The sequence below is a fragment of the Anser cygnoides genome, chromosome 14 (genome assembly GCF_040182565.1).
Source record: "Anser cygnoides isolate HZ-2024a breed goose chromosome 14, Taihu_goose_T2T_genome, whole genome shotgun sequence".
Taxonomy (NCBI): domain Eukaryota; kingdom Metazoa; phylum Chordata; class Aves; order Anseriformes; family Anatidae; genus Anser; species Anser cygnoides.
Window position 1 is genome coordinate 1528446 of NC_089886.1, and position 20103 is coordinate 1548548.

Here is a 20103-nt window from a genome sequence, read left to right on the forward strand (position 1 = left end):
GGCCGGGGGAGGCCGCTGCGAGGAGGAGAACGAGGCCTGGGCGAGAAGGGAGAAAGGCCCGGGAAGGGCCTGGGGGGAGATGGGTGCTGCCTCGGGACCCCGCCGGGAGCTGCGGACCCGGTGCTGTCCCTGCTCGCGGTCACCGAGCTGCTGAGGGGACCCACGCGGGTCACCCTGGCCGAGCCCTGGCTCCGCGCAGAACCACCCCAAAACGAGCCCCGCTGGCTGAGGGCCTTGGCCGAGCGCTTCTGGAGCTCGGACAGGCTCGGTGCCCTGACAGCTGCCCTGGGGAGCCTGTCCCGGGCCCGACACCCTCCTGGTTAACCTGCCCTTAGTGGTGCCAGGTGCCAACGCGACGCCTCCCGCGTGCCGTGGCTCCGAGCACGGTGCCCGCGCGGGCAGCCAAGAGGCACGCGACGTGCTGCACTGCAGCCGAAGCAAACACGAAACGCTGGCCAACTCCTCAGGAGGTGCCGTGAGATCCTTAATATCCACATCAAGCAGATGGTGCCGCAGATTCAAAGTCTCCTTCCAGAAGAAGCGCTCACAGGAAAACACACAAAGTTTGTTTATTCAGAAATTTTTGCACTGAATTTTACGTTGGCTGAGAGATTTTCCAGCCTGTATAACCCTTGTTCATTGTTTGTGCGGTTCATCTGTAGGTGGATTTGTACAAAACTGCCCGCATCAACCCCTAGGGCTGATAAGACTTAAATATATCTGCTTTAGGATGAGGAGGGCTGAATCAGCCCTGCTGGGATTCCAAGCTGCCGATTCAGAGAGATGAAAGAATTTAACTCCGAGGACATGCTCCTGAACTGCATGCTCAGTCATACAGACGTGCTTTACAGCTCAGGATTCGGTACCATGATCAGGCTGGATTTTTGTTCTGTATTGTGTCTTTGCAGGAGCAGGTAGCTCACCAAAGTTTTGATGAGATGAATGAACATCACACTTCTCGCACTAAGGGAGAGGCAGCTATCATAATGGATTTTAGCCAGGAATAACCTCCAAAAGTGGCTCCTGAGAAATGCTGGGGACACAAAGAGAACGCAGGTTTCTTGCAACACAAATACCTTTGAGGAAGTTGAGAGCTGAAGGCACTGTCATACTGTTGGCTTCACCCTTCCACAGGATTCACAATTTGCACTGAGTCTCTTTTGCAGTAAGCAGCTGTCCTGATGACATGCGCGGATTTACTTGCCGTCGAGGTGGGATTATATCCCTAAGTATAGCTACAGCCGCACTGGTAATTAGCTGTACACTGATTGACTTGGACATCTGGGAGACTAAAATCAGGCACAACCTGTGCATATCCTCAGAAAAGATGCTGGACAGTATCCTGAAGAGATGGTGAAATAGTTGGTGCCACGGTCATTAGCTGGAGGCATATCACCACCTAATTACGCCATCTAGACTGATCAGGACTAACGCAGGAGGGATAAGGGCAATTTCTTCCAGCTGCTTTCTGTGTTTTTATTCTATTTTCTTCGGTAGAGAAGCTGTGTAGAAAGATAATGCTGTGGTTACAGTGCATGACTGGTTCTGCTTTCATTTCCCACATGGTTTTAGGCAAATCACTTCAAGCCTCTGCGTTTTTTGAATCTTCCTCCAATGCAAAATGTCATTTCTCGCAAGAGACATTCTGAAGCTTGAAGTCTTTGCTTTTTAGTGACTTCTGTACAGGATATGCTGTGAAAGTATTTGAAAGCCATGAAATTGTTAGAAATGTTAGAGAGCCTTCTGAAATCCTAGTTCTGTACAAGTGTTCTTTAATCGGGGCGTATGACTGAACGACAAAGGGGGCATTTTTAATCTACACTTTGTAATACATACTGAGCTCTAAAAACTAAATAATAATGCTCAAAGGAAGGACTTTGAAAGCTAGACGTGTTTAAACAAGAACTAAGCAGGACATTTAAACTAGCTCTTTCTGCTGATCTTGTAGCGATAAATGACCCAATTAAGAAAAAAGCAACAACAAACGTTCGCATGAGCTAATGGGTCATGTCATACCTCTGAAGCTCTCCACTTTAACAGCTTAACCATTTGCAAGCAGGCTTCAACCTGCAGGTTAAGAAAAAGTGACAGTGAAGTGTTGTTCACTTAAAGTCTAGATTATCCACCCAATATTCACAATGCTGGCCTCGAGGAAGATGGAAACTGCATTACAAGCCTCATCCAGAGAGTGCAAGGATCAACAGAAACTTCACCGTGCTGCCCTCCGAACGGCGATGGAGTGCTGTGAGCCTGGCTGCTGTCTGGTTGTGTCCCTTCATTCCAGGAGCTGTTGGCGGTGTTCACTGGTTGTCTGTACTCTTACAATTTTCTTGAAAAAAACTTTTATAATCGGCTATAAATAACGAATTGAGCTGTACCCCCCAGAGGTATGCGTCTTCAAATGCAGAAAGGGAACGATGGAGTTACGTGTTGTGTCTCGCTCACACTGCGGACTGAAATGCGCCACAGAATGTCCTGAGCTAGAGTTGTACAACTTGGCTGAAGAGGTCTGTGGAGGGTTAACAATTGCTGTCTAAGAGATGTTCCTTCCCAAAACAGCATGAAAGATTTCTTCAGCTGTGAAAATGTGACGGAAGGGCAAAAAGCAGGAGATGGGCCCCTCATACCTTGCTACCTTCGGTATAGCTCTCAACTACTTCTGGCAATCTATTGGTAGGAAATTCATCTTAAGGCACACTTTGAGACACTTCGAGGTACCTCGATGCTCTTCAGTTTCTTCATATTTTTTACTCAGTACCGTTTTGTATCTTCTTTTAGCTTTTTGCTAGTTCAAAGCTCTGTTGACACAGTACAGCATTAACTCGCACCTTGAGTTGCTTTAAAACCATGTTAGTTGTTGTACCGACAGCAGGTCAGGGCCTCAGTGGGTATTTCTGGTTTTACTGCCTCTTCAGAGAGATAGAATCAGGGATGACCGCAGTGCAAGCAGGCACGAACCCCAGCTTTTTCACCTGAAACCTCAGTATGCATCCACCTTCGTGCCGTCCTGTCAAACAAGCTCAGTCAGGCTCTAGAAGCACATTTGGCCCTCAGCCTGAAGCCCCACGATGGGCCCTTGGAGATCCGGCTGCACGGCACCTCGCCGAGCCCTGCAGGCATCGAGCCCCCCGGCACAGCACGTGCTGCCCTGGCTCTGCACGCGGCTGCGATCCTCAGAGCCTGCTTGTGGCAACAGCAGGAGCTGTTCGGGCACCCGTGGGCCCCCCAGGCTGCTTTAAGGAGGAGCAGCCACACGGTGAGCACAACAGCACGGTGAGCACAACAGCACAAAGTGCCCCCGCAGCCCCGGCACAGAGCTGTCTGTAAGCACTGCCCTGTTTGCCAGCGTCCAGAATCGTGCCTCGGTAAGCCCCGAGCGTTGTACGGAAGGGGAAGGAAGATGGCAGCAGCATTAAGATGGACGACATGTCGAGTGGGACTTCCGATCTCCCGAAATTCAGCAACAACACAGATTCGGATTACTGAGGGAGGAAGCTGGGTTTGTGCCAGCACGACGGACTACGAGCGGGACAAGGCGGGCGGCTGAGCTCCAGAACGCCTCCACGGAGCACAGCTAGCTCTGCCACAGCTCGTGTTCTGGAGCCTAACTCACTGATTTCACCAGTGGTCTTTGTCGCTGTATTATTTTGTCAGCCTTCTGGAGAAAACACAAGTAACCAATGGCTTTTGTTATTCCCCTGCTACCCAGATGAAATCCCTTCCTGCACAGACTAACATTTCTTAACCTGGTGTGGGGTGAAGCCCTGCCAGCTTTCCCATGGGAGCCTCATCTGCAAAGCCGGGAAATGACCGCTCCGTGCGCCCTCCTGCACAGCCTGCTCGCAGGCTGGCTCCACCCCGGGCTGACAAAATCCCTAAGAGGGATTCGGATGTGCTGGGAGAAGCCAGGCAGTGACTGAGTCTTGCGGAAAAGGGCAGCTCCCTCTGGGTCCATCCAGCGTGGAATCTTGTTTTCTCCTTCTTTTATAAACAGGGGTGAGGAGGTAGGTGGGACGTGCGGGAGCAGGAAGCGGTGACAGATGGTGGGTATTTAAAAGATGTTTTAATTATGGGACTTGGAGAGAGGCCCTTTATGCCAATAAATTTTTAATTGTTGCTTTTTTTTTTTAAGGAAAAAAAAAATCCCAGTGCTCAAAGGCAGTTCCTGGAAGCAAAAGCTCTGGTCTGTGCACGCTGTTGACTCTAATCACTTCAACACAGAGAAAAAGAAAATGCTGTGCTTGTTAGAACCTCCTGGTCAAACTTCAACTTCTTCTGCAGAGGAGAAGTACTTGTTTCCTTCCATCTGCTGCTTTTGCTAGGAAGGAAAATCAGCTTGTTCAGGCACCAGGAAGTTCTTCAACATTTGAACAGCTAGCTGTGAATGCAGAAACAGTAACATGCATAAATAATCATACCTAAAAATATCCTGCATGCCAGTCACACGTATAACCCAGCCCTGGAGCGATTCCTCAGTAACATAAGGCTGCCTGAAGTATGCAGATACACGGGATGTGGGCAGAACAAGGCAGCTGTGGCAGCAGATGCACGTGCCTGGCTCTCTCATACTGTTGTAGTTTTTTTCCTTTCATCAAAACATGTTTTGCTTTTACTGGGAGCTGCCAACTGCCTCTCATGTCTTTGTGCACTGCTCCTGTCAAAGCCGTTTGCAAAGGAGATCAAAACGAGAGCCAAGACCTTTTGCAATTCACAGAGCCCCATCACACTTGAATTTAAACCAGACACCTTTGCAGAGTCCAGCGCTGACCCTGGGTCTGTGTTAGCAGCGTGGTAGGGCAAGGCTGATCCTCAAACGCAGCAGCTCTCTGTAGCTGAGGGGTGCAAAGTGCAGTAAAAGGAGACTGTGCAGGTAGGGGGCAGGGGACCTGAGCTGTCCACGGCTGTTCTGATGGCAGCAAACCTGGCAGCCCGCAAATCACCGCAGAGGGGCATACGGTTGCTGCCCTGCAGCTTGTTGCTTTTGGAAGTCCACAGTCTTTCTTGCAGTCAATCCTGTGCACTCTGCACCTCCGGCATTTGCCTTCCTTGTGTGTGGGTGATACCCGGAGAAGAGCAGACACAGGATGAGAAGCGTTCAGACATCAGCCAGGTCCCCGCTGTCCCTCAGCTCAGCAGAGGCACAGCTCTGTCTGGCTCCAACCTGTGCTGGTGAAACCACGGGAGCTGTAGCTGCTGCCGGTGTCTGCGGGACCGACGGGTGTATCACACCGATACGATGCCAGAGGGAAAAGTGTGAAAGTCCTTTCACATGGAGCCACAGGGGGGGCCACAGCCTGTACAAAAGCCCAGGCTGTTCTGCGTGGTGGGAGCACGGAGGAGCCTCTGCTGTCAGCTCTTTGCCCAGCACTGCAGCCACAGAAATACCTCCCTGCCTGCCGGCTAACCACTGCTGATGGAAACACACAGCACTTTCCATTTATTTAGTCTCTGTGGCCTAAAGCTCTTCCCAAGTCCGACCACAGCCATCTGGCAATGGCCTGTCACACCCACCATTCCCCAGCCAAGCACAAACCAAGCCAGCAGTTCTCAGCACTCACGATGAGATAACATCAGGAGCACTCAGTCTTGCCAGGTCATTTACATTTTCAAAAAGGAAGGAACTGCATGGACTGGGTCCTAGGAAAGCAATTTGTATATTATTCTTTTCTCCTAATGAAAGTGAAATGCTGCCTAACTTTGAAGAGCTTTGTGTTTCAGTGAGGAACCTCTTAATTCTCACCCAGGCTGCACGGTGAGGTCGGGCACATTTCCAGCACAGGTTGAAGGGAGCTGGAGCAGTGAAGAAAAGTCTTTTTGGGACACCACCACTGTCAGGAGCAGCACAAACATCCACAGGTCACTGTCGGCACGGTGCGAGCAGTCAGGAACCAGCAGCCCCCAGGGAGGCAGGCCGGGCAGGGACATGTTGCAGACACCGGGACCGGTGCCTGGGCAGCTCGGGGCCGCTCGGGGGGGGATGTTGGCCTGCAGCCCAAGCCCCAGAACAGCACCGAGACGCCCTGAAGCGGGTCCCTGTGAAATGCTCCCAGAGCAGAGGTGTGAGAGGCGCTGCTCCCCCAGACACGGCCTTGGCCCCGCGCCACAGGCCTCGGGCTGCTGAGGCCGCCAGGGCGGGCGGCAGCGGGGTCGGGCAGGCCCCCACAGTCACCGGGGGCATCCCAGCAGGAGTGAGAAGGAACACGGACATTTTAAGGTCTGTCACCTTTTTAACGTACCTGGGGAAAACGCTGTTTCCACAACGCCTTGTGCCGCCAACAAAGCACCTTCCCAGCGCTCACAGTTTTGATTCATTTGAATAGAGCTTTGGCAGCCTGCGCACTTAATTACCGGGTGCAATTAACTGCTTCTTGACATGCTAATCCCACACAACGTCCGTGAGAGCGGGCACGAAAAGGAACCGAAGGCGGCAACGCCTGCGGGGCCGGGGTCTCACCGCGGCTCTGCACCGACCGCCCCGGGGCCGAAGGGAGGACACAGACCCCAGCGGGGAGCGCTCGGCAGCGGAGGAGCCGCCTCGCTCCCCCTTTCCCGTGTGAAGTACCGAGCGGGCTGGTACCGAGCGGGTTGGTACCGAGGGGGTTGGTACCGAGCGGGCTGAGCCCAGCCGGGCGGCAGAGCCCGGCCCCAGGCCGGCCCCGGGGCGCCCAGCGCCGCCCGTTGGGGCGGGGCGGGCCCTAAGATGGCGGCGCAGCGGCGGGGGCGGCCATGAAGCTGATCATCCAGGAGACGTACGGCCAGGCCAGCGAGTGGGCGGCCAAGTACATCCGCAACCGCATCGTCCACTTCGCGCCCGGCCCCGGCCGCTTCTTCACGCTGGGGCTGCCCACAGGTGGGGGGCGGCAGGGCTGGGGCGGGAGGGCTGACAGACAGACAGACAGACAGACTGACTGACTGACTGACTGACTGACTGATGTCCGTCCGTCCGCAGGCAGCACGCCGCTGGGATGCTACCAGAAGCTGGTGGAGTACCACAAGAACGGGGACCTGTCCTTCAAGTACGTGAAGACCTTCAACATGGACGAGTACGTGGGTGAGTGGCGCGGCGAGCAGCCGGGTGCCTCGCTTGGCCTGCGGAGCGTGGTCCTGCTGCGCGGTGCTGCGCTGGCCGCTGCCCGCGTCAAAAACTGCAGCCCTGCTGGGTGGCCGAGCAGCTTGGTTTCGCTGTTTTGCTCCACATTACCCATCTATGTACGCTCTTTCAAAGCCGTGTTATTTAGGCACTGCTGGTGCGCCCGCTGCTGCCTGCACTCGCAAAGCTCCCCTTAGTTACTGTGCATTCGGAGCATCCCAGCTGCAAAAGGTTTAAGGTAGAAAGGATAAAACTTGTATTACCAGAGGGAGTTAGTGGGGACAATCTGAAAACCTGTATAAGAAACGTTAGAGTATCAGGTGTTGCCTGACACTACACACATTAGAGCCTGCTGTGTTTTACCTGAACTTAGGTATTGACCAAGTAAGGATCCATTTTATCACGGTAACCTGAGATGATGTGCATTATTAACTGCCACCTTTGTACTTGGATTATAGGGGTCACTTTAGCTGCAAGTCCCTTAAAGGGCTGATGTGTTGCTACCCATCAGGGTGACCTTCAGTAACAGATACAGGTGCTTGTGGAGACTGCAGAATACTGTTTAATTTTGAAGCTGTGATGAAACAGCCTCTTCAGAAGAAAGAGTGCAGAGAGATTAGTGGAGAAGGCCTAGAGATCCAAAGGTGACAAACATACAGGCTAATTATTTGCTAACTTCATACTGGTCAAGAAGTTTTCCTCTGAACAATCAGTACCAAGCAGCATCAGGGAGCAGACAGTTCTGTGGGTTTATAACATCGAAGGGGAAAAATATATGCAAAAAATTACTTCCCAGGCTTGTACACAGTTTTGAAATTGTTTTTGCTAATATGAACTGGGAGGAAGACTGAACAGGCAGCAACAGACCAGGCACAGTGCGTGCCTGCTTTTCTGGAACATCCATCACATGTTAATATGAGGACATGCCTTACAGGAGCTATTGTGACAGACTTAATTTCGTTATTTGGGGAAGTAAAACAACTTCTGAAAGTCAAGGAGGTCACATAGGACAGATGAAGAAAACAGTGCTGCATTACCAGAGCCACCAGAAGGGCATGCAAGTGCATACAAGTGTTCTGCGTTACAGGTGACATTAGTCCTGTGCTTGCTCTCTTACCAGGCCTCCCAAGGGATCATCCGGAAAGTTACCACTCCTTCATGTGGAATAACTTCTTTAAGCATATTGACATCTTGGCTGAAAACGTTCACATTTTGGATGGAAATGCGGCTGACCTACAGGCAGAGTGTGACGCATTTGAAGATAAAATCAAAGCAGCTGGAGGAATTGAACTCTTCGTTGGAGGTGAAAACCTGAAGGATTGGCAGGAAGCACTGCCTTTCCTCTACCAGCTGTCTCATGTATTGCCTAGAGAGTTCATTTTTAAGGCAGTTCAGTGTATTTGCAGTGAAAGGCACCTCATATACTGTTTCACTGAGTGTGCATGTGTGCTGGTAGCCTTGTTTTTTGATGTCTCGCTCCCCCAGTTTAAATATTTGAATTCAGTAAATGAATTGTTCTGGAAATGGTTAACAGGAGAACCAGGCAGGGCTAGAATTTTACCGAATACAAAATGTATTACAATAACTGGCGTGAACAGCTAGCTGCTAGGATTAACCAACAGAAGCTGAACACAAGTTTTTTTCCCATCCTTTTGCCTTTAGATTCTGCCATTTACTTTTGCTTATTGTTGTCCCAGCACAGTTAGGGAAGAATCTCTATTGACTTCAGAAGAGGCTCCTGCTGTCATTCCTACCAGAAGCACATTTGAGCTTGAGCAGAGAAATTGCAAGTGTGTTTCTCAGATCTGTCTATTCTTGGAAGTGTTGGATGTCCCTGTAATAAGAGTGCTGTTGGTTCTGCTTCTTACGATAACCGTTTCAGCCAATGACCCACTTTTCAAACTGTCTTCGTCACAGGTATTGGCCCAGACGGTCACATCGCCTTCAATGAGCCTGGATCAAGTTTGGTGTCCAGGACACGAGTGAAGACGTTGGCTATGGACACTATATTGGCTAATGCCAGGTTTTTTGATGGTGACCTCTCTAAAGTCCCCACGATGGCGTTGACAGTCGGAGTAGGCACAGTCATGGATGCCAGAGAGGTTAGGAAAAAAGCAGTGACTTCATACAATAGCTCTAGGGCAGGGCTTTGTGGAGTAGCTCGTCCACATCCAGTCTTGGAGCAGTAGTGCACCCTGCTGGCGGAGGCCAGCCTTTGGTTTTCTTGCCACAGGCAGCTGGACACCCAATCCTGCTTTCTTGCATCCTGTACCACCGCAGAAAGGCCCTGGATCTGTTTTCTGGTTTTGCCCTACTAACAATAACATTTGTGTAACCCTGCAGTACAGTTGGGATCCACAGGGAGCTAGAAAGGCTTTTGGAGAATGTCTTTGATTAAGAAGTTCATCTGGTGAAATAACATGAAGTCAGCCAGTGATTCTCACAGTTATACCACATCGTAAAAGCCATAGGGGATGGCTTTTAACTGAGTCTATACCTTGATTTATACTTGTTAAGTCTCAATGTAGAAGTGCCTAACAGGGGAGCTCAAAGTGTCCAAATCACAAAAATGACCCACCGGTCTATGATTTAATTGACAAAATGTATCCAGAGCAAACAGGATTTGTGATTCAGTGAAATACACCTGGGGAGAATGACAGACCTTACCCCCGTTAAGGACTGGGGCAGCTCTCTTAGTTCAGCAGGGTGTGGGTTTGCTCTCTCTCAACAAGTCTTCTAGACCCTAACTGCCATACTCTGTGTCTTGGAGTCCAGGTGATGATTCTCATCACAGGAGCCCACAAAGCCTTTGCTTTGTACAAGGCCATCGAGGAAGGTGTCAACCACATGTGGACAGTATCTGCTTTCCAGCAGCACCCCAAAACCGTGTTTGTGTGCGATGAAGATGCCACACTGGAACTCAAAGTTAAGACGGTGAAATACTTCAAAGGTGAGTGTGTGAGCAGGCTAAGCAGCAGCTGTAGTTAGTTTTTAAGTTGCACAAGCCATGCTTCGTGTTAAATGTTTGGTCAACTCCCCAAACAGCACATTCTTTAAATACGACAGCTGAAACGTACAGCAATAATAAAAGTGCAAAAGTCAGGTTTAGTTCTGTGGCCATGGGAGCAAAGGAGCACCAATTCTACCAATGTTTAATTTCATTAGCATCCAGTGAATGAGGATTTTGCTTTATGTCTACTGAAGTCATCTTTCTACCCGCTACATTAGGTTTAATGCTGGTTCATAACAAGCTTGTGGAACCCTTATACAGCATGAAGGAGACAGAAGCAGAAAGCAGCCAGTCTAAGAAGCCTTACAGCGATTAATCTCTCACTGTTCAGAGTCATGCTGAGCCGTCTTTTCTATTGAAAACCAGCTGCAAAGAAAGGGAATTGCTGCAGAAACTCATCTTGTATTTGTTCTTAAAATAGCAAAATGATGTACTTGCTTCTTTCCATTAAAAACATAGATGCCAAACACCTGCCTTAATTAACCAAATGAGGATGTGATCCAGTATACTGTGTTCCACAAACTTTCACCCCTAACGTTCTCTGAAGGTAAAATCAAGGGAGAATGAGTTGTTTAATCAATGATGCAACTGTAAGCATGTGGACTGAAGGCCTCAAAATTCAATTGTGAAGATGAGAAAATACAGTGGGTAATCGCTTTGGAATGTATTCCTTGAAATTCTGATAAATACATTGCGTCATTCCCCCTCCACAAAATACTCCTAGATTATAACGATTTAAAGTGGGAATGGTTCTTGTTCAGCCTGGAGACGGTAAAGTATCAGCAGGACTTAGCAGCAGCCTGCTTCATAGCTGTGAGGTCGTCAAGAAGTAGAAACCAGGCGCTCCTCCACAGCGCGCTGGGGGAAGATGGGAAGAGACAACAGGGCATGAGTTGAAACAAGATGTTCACGTTGGATATAAGGAAAAAATTTCCCTGTGAGGACACTCCAAGCGGCGGGGCAGGTTATGCAGAGAGGTGGTGCAGTCTCTGTCCTTAAAAGGTTTTCAAGACCGGACTGGATACAGCCCTGGCTGAACCCCGCTTTGAGCTGGATGTTGGACGTGAGACCATCTCAGCAAGAGGGATGCTTCAAACAGCATTTACCCGCGCGGTGCCATTAATGCAGGTAATGGTGAGCTCATGCATCTGTTTATTTGTTGCCACAACTCTAAAAGAAGCCTTACATGTTCGGTTTCAGGGTATAATTTTATATGCACTGGTGCTTTATGGTCTACAGCAGGGTAGATCTGTTCACATTAAGCGTAAATGACTTCAGTTTGTGCTGCTCAGCACTCCATCATTTGTCAGCGCAGGGCCTGAAGCAGTAAATTCTCTCTGTCCTCTTCCTGTGCTTTACATTGCTACAAGGAAATGCCAAATGAGCCTCAAAGGAAACATTCTGTTCCCTCTGACCTCAGCCTGTGCTTAATTACAGAAGCCCCACAGAGAGGGGAAACAGCCTGTACTGGCAAGACCCCGCCGTTCTGAAACTTGATTCTCGGTTGTGATATGTTAAGTGCTCTCATGAAATGTAAGGCAAGCGGGGAAGGATTTGTTTTCTTTATGCAAAAATTCTGTGACCTGTTAATCTATAGCTTTCTACAGTAAATACATTATTTTTTTCTAGTTGACTGGATGTGCTGCTCAGTTTTACTGCGCTAGTGAAAAATGGAACAACTTATGTGGCTGAATGGGATGTGTAATGCCATCTCTGAACAACAGCAACAAAAGCTTCAAAGCCTAAGAAAGACCTGTTATTTTGAACAAGATTTTCTGTTACGTAGAACCAAGGCTGTACTGAAAGCAGTTTGGGAGAAAGAGTTAGTGCTGCTCCATACCTTAAGGGCTTCCCCTCCTAGGCCAGCGTTTACTGGCAGGCTTTCCATAAAGCTGGCCCACCAGGCAGCAGCCCTCTCATTTATTTATTTATTTATTTTTTAAAGGGAATTTCTGTAGGTAACCAGAGGAGGTCCCAGGTATCCAAAGCTGTGTTTCCATACAGGCTTTATGACAACCACCATGCATCATGTAAGGGCTTGCAGCTTGCACAAAAACACATCCCCTTGCTTCGAGGGTACTTTGCATACGCAGACCTGCAGGCTTCCACCAGCAGGATGCTTCGTGCCTCAGCCTCGCTTAGTTTTGCACAAGCCCAGGCCGGGTGCGTTGCTCGACAGAGCCCACGTGAGAGCGACTCAGCACAAGCCCCAGAGCTGATCGCCGCTCAGAAGCACACCAGGGTGCCCCACACGGACCTCTGCTTAGATCTGTGTGCCATAATGAAGACAAACAGGGAGACAACTCCGTTTACTGTCTTAAAGTGAATTTAGTGCATGTGAAAGGTGCAGGAAATACAAGTTAAACCATACACAATGTAAACTTTCCCTATACGCTGCCCTGATGCCTAAACCAAGACGAGATCCACTGTTCCTCTCTTACCCTTTTAATCACTGCCAAGTCTAGTAGACTTCCAGCCTCTGCAAAAGGAACTAAACCAACACTCATTTTGGCCAGATATCTAAGTAAAATTTATTTACTATCAAAATTGAGTGAGAGGTGTTCACTTTGAGTTTCTGAAAAATTTTCAAGCTCCTGAGCTATCCATCCACACCCTGCTATTTGTTTTAAACGCAGCACATGCAGTTTTAATTTCAAAATAAATTTTTAGACCATTCAGCAAGTGGAAAAAACTCCTAAAAAATTAGTGGTTCCCTCCAATAATTACTTTCATGCTCCCAAAACTACTTACTGAGCTTTTTGGGGAAAAAAAGGGGTTTTGAAATATTTTGAAAGGCAAGAACAGTGGAAATAAGGGATCTAGTTCAGAGGAAAAAAAACTATTAACTAATCAAATTCCTTACATGAAGACTTTTTAAAAAATAAGTTACTTCATCTGGTGAGAGAAACAAGGTAATTTTCGGTATCTTGAAGAATTCAAATTAATCCTGCGTATCCATAAAAATGTGTTTCAGTATTTGACACTTTCATCCTCTCACTGGCCAGACTCAGTTCATTGCTTTAGCACTCATCACAGTCAAAATAAGGACAGGCAATGTAAGTTAAGAGGACAGCAGTGCAGATCAGTCATGGGGTTGATACACATTTCAGGAAATGGTTGTTGGTCATTTTCTGCCAAAACATTCAGTAAAGGACCCAGGCATTACAGCCAGTAAGAGGGGGTGTTACGGATAATCAGCTTTACCACTGTTACAACTCTCAGTGACAGAGCAAGGAGCTGCTTTCAAAGAAACAGGTAAGAAATGCTATGGAAGCAATGGGCTCAGTCACTGAATACAGGAAAAATTCCTGTGTTGTTTCAGAAAGCTTTCCCTCTCCAAGCGGCTTAACTAAATAGCTCCAGAAAGAGCACTGCAGCTAGAGCAAAACTGCCTTGAAAACCCAGGGGTTCTAGCCAAGATCCTTGAAAGCTCAGTCTCCCTAAAGAAAACTCCAAAATATTTCTATGATTTGGGGGTTTGGTTTGGTTTTGAAAGAGTAGCATCTCTTGATACAGATTTTCCCATTTATTTTCAAACTTCTGTCTGGCTGCAGCTGCTTTAGCACTGGGTATGATTACTAGGGACTTTCAGTGGTGACCCTGTTCACCAGATGGGTAAAATGGTCTCCTTTGGTTCTGACAACAGCCTCTGAAGAGTTGTATGAAATTCCCATAGTGCAAGGTAGTATCATTCTTCTATCACACAATGGTACTGAAAAATCAAACAGACTCGACACAAGAACGGAAAGCATCTGTCTCTGGTTTCTTCAGCTTCTGCTGCTAGAGAAGGCTCCTAGTCTTCATCTTCACCTTCCCAGAACTCACCATCAATATGCATAGCTTGAAACAATCTGCAACACAGTCAAGAATTTACATCAGGACAGAAAATGTAAAATTTGAAGAAAGAAAAAAAAGTGTCAAAAATACAAAAACAGCTCACAATTTTTATACCATAAAACACTCATTTTAACCAATTTTGAGGACTGCAGCATAAACTACTTTGCGCTTCTACAGCACTTTATATCAGAAGGTCTTACAACACCTTACAAACATGGTGTTTCAGGAACTCCTTGAAAATACTAACAATCCAAGCTGTATTGAAAGTTATCTACTGCTCTGCAATTCCTACTTGGGTTAAGCAGTACGTAATTAGCAGCCAAGCCTGCCTGCTCCAAACAGCTGACAATCCTATCAGATAATACAGAGCTGGACAAAAAATTACGAATATAAGTGGGAGGAACACAAAGGAAAAAAAAAATGCTTTTTTGTAAAACCGATCATCTTAGTCGAGAGAGCTAGAAGTGAAGCTAAACTGAAAGAAAAAAAGAGCAAGAGACACTGGGAGAAATATAAAATGAGAATGGGGTAGGAAGGGAAAAAAATGCTGGTGGGAGAAAAAAAGTGCTGAAAAAGATTCTTGTTCAAGAACCAGAAAACAATCCTGTCAGCCACGTTTATTTAAAAAAAAAAAAGCAGAGTAAGTGGTGGAGTATTGAGCAAAACGCTGGTAGTTTGATGTTTGTATCCAGACCCCTGTACGTCGCGGTGACGGGCCCTAACGCAGTGGAATACGCACAAGCTTCCTGCTGCCACCACACCTCCCTGTTCTGCCGGCCCTTTCGTTTGTCCAGACAGCAGCAACACCCCGTCTCTTGATATATCCCTAACAGTGATGACGTAAACCAAGTCTATGGCTTTTTAGAAGCAACTTTCTTGCCCAAATCCCTGTGTTGCACTATCACATGCTCAAGCATCTGCACGGAAACATTTCAGTACAAGCTGTCTCTCAGAGGCAGCAAGTAAAGCATCAGGAGCAGGCCCAGAAGACTCCTCCAAAATATTAAAACGGAAACTCAAGAAAACCAAAATAGCTCCTGATTTTTTTTCTTCTTGTTGTCAGATCCTTTTAAGTGCAAATGTAAGAAATCGTATCTTAAACCATATAGCTACAAATTCCAAGATAAGAATAATTTAGGAGAGACAAAAAAATACGTTAGTGGTAGCGCACGAGAAGTAACACATGTAAATACATACCGGTTAAAGCACGGGGAAGATGGATCATTGAAGTGCCTGTATGGGTTCACCCGTGACAGAGAACCCATACAAAGCCAGCAGAAGTACTGCATGCAGCCAGTACACGTCATTTTGTTACAACCATCTAGTTTCTGGCAGGGAAAAGAAACAAGAAATAGCAATAACAAAATCCTACCACGTCAGTCTTCAGGCCTGGCAGTGGATGATACCAGTCCTCAAATGGCATCAGCTAATAATTGCATTTCACCCTTACTCTGTAGTGACACTGGTATTTTTTTTCACTATTCAGGTGAACTAAGAGCTAGAATCAAGAACTGTAAATCAGTTCTGCTACTAACAATAGTGGAAATCACTATTTTTCTGAAGCTGTTTATTTACCAGTTGTAGTCTGAAACAGCAGTGGCCTGAAACACGTGGAAAACAAAGGAATGCATATGGATGTTGAGTCAACCTGGATCTTTTCAGTACTGGAGACCGAACACCATTAACTGCTGCATTTACTCAAGTCTCTGAGCTCCAGAAACATGATCGCCTCTTCTGTGTATCGCAGACAGAAGTGGGAAATTCTTTTACCACTTGCTAGAAATTTACCTTCCCTGGTGAACTTGGACACTAGGAGTAAATCTCTGATCTCTTCTAAATATAGAACCTACTTAACAATTTATGCTAGTTGCCATTAGGAGTTACTCTGATTCTTCAGCCCTTCCCCGCCACGCTCACCTCTATAGGAGTACCACAGCAAGGACAAGACTTGGAGTTCTTCTCTAGCCATTCTTTACTCTCCATCTCCTCAAGGGCTTTCTGAATCACTCGCTTGCCGTAGCGCTGTTCCAAAAATCTTTTAGTTGCCTCATCCGCTTCTAAATATTCATTACGCAAATCCATCAATTTCTCTGAGGAGTAAAACAAACAACAAAAAAGCTTTTGTACTATGTTATACAAAAAAGTCAAAGGAAACTTAATTAATTAAAAAGCAAGTAAAACATTAGAATGCATAAGAAAAACAGGAGAATATTAAAACCCCTCTATCTTAGAATTCAACTGGCTTACAGTGTTTCATCACACAAGAGAACAATTGATGAAATTAGAACAGGTCTACAATGTAAAATGAACTGAAAAACAGAAATATTTCTCCTGAACACACATTTAATGCAACTTTGTCACGTTTTTAAGGCAGAACAGACAAGAAGCATTCACCTGATCCAACATCAACTCTGACAATAGAGAGAAGTGGATTCACAAGAAAGGATGAAAAAGGACACACAGAATTATTCTTCCCTTGCTATGGCCTCTCTGAATCTGGCAGTCAGCAGTTTAGGGACTTTGTGAGTCAGGGAGTGCCATGAAAGCAACACTTTTTAATTGCCAGCAGCAGACCTATTCCAAATGAATCCATCTCAGCTGACACGGTGATGAGTGTCCTCGTTTAATTCCTGACTTTCAGCCTTTTCCACACAACACCTAACTGCTTCTCGATCCATTGCGGAAATGCGATGACTCACCTGCAGTTACTTTACACGGTGAGACCCCGTGGTAAGTCATTTTACAGAGAGTACAAAAAGCATAGTTGCAACGGGAACATATGCCCATGGTGCAACCTGGTTCTTGCATGACCGGTGTCTGACAGCCTGGGCGAGGGCAATACACTACATCTGCCATCAAGTCCAAGCTAGACTGCAGAAGCAGGCGGTCATAACGTGCAAACAATTGCTCTCCAACCAACTCTTTAACCTAAGCAAAGAGCAAAGAAAGATTATGTGCATTTGAAATTCTAAGTTTGCTAGCTTTGGCAGAAAAAGGTAAATTGATGAGAAAGTACCTACAGCTGGGATGAGTTCCCTTTATATTCTCCAATACAGGTCAAGAAATTACTCCTGGGAAGCTATTTTAGGAACAGTTAAATAATCAAATGAAAAACATGCAGCATCAAGTGCAGTGGGACATGAATTCAGGCCTCTGACCAACGCCAGGACTAACACAGTGGGCAAAACGTGCCGTGCTACCCAGCTTTACCAAGGGTGCCTCTGTGTGGCTCAGAACGTGAGAACAAAATTCCCCAGGAGTATTCCCAGTGCTCACCGTCCAAAGCCACACCTTGTCGCCTGCAGTTACTGGTCAGTTAGCAGAACTCTGCCAGCACTGCCTGCACACTCGCATTACCTGGCCAGGAGTAGCGACAGAAGAACACTTCGGCTCAGGGCAGTTGAGGCAGTGGACCTGACCATCCCTGATCTGTATTTCAAAGTAGTCCTTCAGGCAGGCTTTGCAGTAGACGTGGCTGCACTCGGTGAAGTACATACATTCACTGCCCAGCTTCTCACAGAAGCAGATATTGCACAAGTACATCTTACTGTTAAAGCACTTTCTTCTCTGAGCCTGATCAAAGTCCAAGATCTCCCTAATCAGGCTTGATAAAGATTCCACATCCTGCACAGCTCGTTCATCGATGTCTTCATCAGCTGCTGCAGAGCCTGCTGCACCACCACAATCCTTCTCAGCATCTAGAGGGACCAAAGGTGTCCTACCCTGCGCACTCCCTTGATGGCACATTTTTAGCTCATATGGGGAGGAAATGTTCAGGTAGCTCAGTGTTTCTTCCTTCAGAAACTGCATCCAGGCAAACAAGACCACACAGCCTCGATTCTCTTCCCATACGTTGTCTAAATGCTTGCAAAGAGCACTGAGCTAGAAAAGAAAACCACAATTTCAGATTTCAGTAGGTTCTGACAACTCATTACCATTTTCCTCTCCCACGGTCTTTCCTTTAACGCAAATTCAGGATTTCTGGATTTTTTACGTAGACACAGAAGACATAAAACTATGCGCAAAGGTGCAGGCTTGCAACTCTCAGAAGGCTGACCAAATAAAAACAGATAGCAAACAAAAGAGCCAACTGAAAGAGAGAGGTGACTGTGTATGTCTTCATTTTACTTTTATCTACTACGTTAACATCCACCGGAGCACTGTTAATTATGAACTTACTTATGACCACAAAACGGTCAAAATGTTAGAATTACTCTGCAAACCTGTGCTTGGGAGAGCCATTTGCCACTGAGGGTAAAGGCAGGCGGGGAGGTTGATGGGTAGTCTGGTGGGAGCTCAAAATTCAGCACGAGGGGAGGCAGAAAGCAAACGGTGTATTCAAACCCGTTCTTCTGGAGGCTGTCTGTGGAATTGCCTGAATCAAAGACAATCGAGACAATGCGAGGAATAACAAGAAAATGAAAACCAGCGAACCATAGCTATTTACAGCAGCACCCAAGATCTCTCTTTTCACTTGATAATTTCTAGGTTTAAAATGACTTATTCAACCCTCAGTAACAAACTTTCCCAGTGCCATAAAACGTGATGGGGTTGTATGAGGTTAAATCAGTAAATACCAGTACTATGAAATACCCGATCCTGCACAAACCAACAACCTGGGAAGACATGCCCTCAAGAAAAAATACATAAATAAACAAACTTGATTGTTCCCACAAAATACTATTATTCACCTCTACCTTTAAAGCTCACTGAAGAGGTTCCACGCACAAGGATGGAACTGCCCACTCAGACCCAGAACCCAGCAATAGCAAAAGCACAGGACAGGGTCAGCCACGGCTAAACATTCCTACAGGTTACTAGCGCATCTGAGCGCGCACCAGAAAAAGCTAATTTAGGGTAACAAAAGTCATCTCAACTCACCACTCACAAAAATTTTGAAGTTCTGAGGCAATTCCAAACAAATTCTTGTTTCTCCTCCTTGTGCAGACTCGGCTCTCTTGAACTCATCTTCATCATAGATGCTAGCCAAGGCCAGCAGCTCATCCTCCTGAGCTTCTTTGTCTTCTGAAGACATTTAAATTTTCTGCGGAGACAGCACCACTCTACAGGATCACCTGAGTTAACGCAGCCTATTCAATAGTTAACTTGGAGTATCTGCTTTATTCTACTATAGTAAGATTTAGAAACCAAAATACCTGATATAAAACAAAGTAAAATATAATTCAGCTTTTTTACACGTTGAAAAAATACAGATAACTTTATAAAATGTAAAACATCAACAGAACATTGAAGAGTTCAAAAGCAAACCGTGTCAGTGGCTAAGGACAGCTGGAAGAACAGAAGTGAAATACGCCGAAGGCAAAAGTAACGCAGGGACGTTTCCTTAGCGCTTGAAAGGGAAAACAACCGAAAACAAGAAAAACGGCTGTGTAACAGTAACTCTCAGCCACTCTTCTAGAAAATACATTTATGATTACAAACGCTGAAGTTCTCAATAAGGAGCTTCCAATCCTCCACAGGCACCTTGCAGACGGACCCCTCCAGCGCTTCAGTTTCTGATTTGGTGCCGTGAAGCCGCGATTGAGGAGTTACCTTTTTATTCACAGCTGCCAGTGACAAGCTGCAGGTGCGGGTCACTGCCCAGGGACAGCCGCGTCGGTGGGGCCGGAGCGGAGGCGCTGGTCATTCCTCGGCGGCGGCTCGGGGGCTTCTCGGGTAAGGCGAGGAGAACGCTGGCTTCGGTGTCACCGTGCCCAGGGCTGCGGCACTGCTATTCGCGATCCGCCTGTAGCACAGAAACAACAGCAAAAAAAAAGCTCAGAGGGACCGGAGGCCGTTCAGTATTTCCTAATGGCCCACGGCGCGCGTTTCGCTCCGACAAGCCCCCTCGGCGCTCCGGGGCCGCTCCGCAGCTCCCAGGCCGCCACCCACGGCCGGGCCCCGGGCGCTGCGACCCCCGCTGCTGCCGGGACCAAGGCGGGAGGAGCCCGCCCCGGGCACGCCGAGGCCGAGGCGGCCCCGCGCGGCGCTTCCCGCACACCCCCCGCTCACACGGACTGCTCGCTGCCGGCAGCGAGGCAGCGGCAGCCCTTCGAGCGGGCAGGGAAAAAAAAAAAAAGGGCAAAAAAGGTAAAAAGCACGACAAGGCCCGCCCCGCCCGGGCACAGCCGGGCTGCGGGGCCGCATCGGGCCGCTCCGCTCCGCG

General features: G+C 47.5%; 2 protein-coding genes and 1 long non-coding RNA gene across 3 annotated transcripts; 1 reads left to right on the forward strand and 2 right to left on the reverse strand.

Moving 5' to 3' along the window:
* Window positions 1–544: 544 nt before the first annotated feature.
* LOC125181945 (uncharacterized) lies at window positions 545–6653 on the reverse strand. Its single transcript, XR_010834936.1, has 2 exons — window positions 5741–6653; window positions 545–5637 (listed from the first exon to the last, which is right to left on the reverse strand). It is a non-coding gene; the product is annotated as an uncharacterized lncRNA (long non-coding RNA).
* A 10-nt stretch (window positions 6654–6663) lies between these two features.
* Window positions 6664–11733, forward strand: GNPDA1 (glucosamine-6-phosphate deaminase 1). Its single transcript, XM_048057007.2, has 6 exons — window positions 6664–6850; window positions 6950–7051; window positions 8211–8393; window positions 9008–9192; window positions 9866–10040; window positions 10319–11733. The coding sequence occupies exons 1-6, from the start codon at window positions 6727–6729 to the stop codon at window positions 10414–10416; spliced, it is 867 nt and encodes a 288-aa protein (XP_047912964.2). The 5' UTR covers window positions 6664–6726; the 3' UTR covers window positions 10417–11733.
* Window positions 11734–12408: 675 nt separating this feature from the next.
* Window positions 12409–19629, reverse strand: RNF14 (ring finger protein 14). The gene is made up of 8 exons (XM_013175797.3): window positions 19491–19629; window positions 18819–18981; window positions 18161–18312; window positions 17295–17819; window positions 16637–16865; window positions 15855–16027; window positions 15135–15265; window positions 12409–13951 (listed from the first exon to the last, which is right to left on the reverse strand). The coding sequence occupies exons 2-8, from the start codon at window positions 18970–18972 to the stop codon at window positions 13894–13896; spliced, it is 1422 nt and encodes a 473-aa protein (XP_013031251.3). The 5' UTR covers window positions 18973–18981; window positions 19491–19629; the 3' UTR covers window positions 12409–13893.
* Between the last annotated feature and the right edge of the window lie 474 nt (window positions 19630–20103).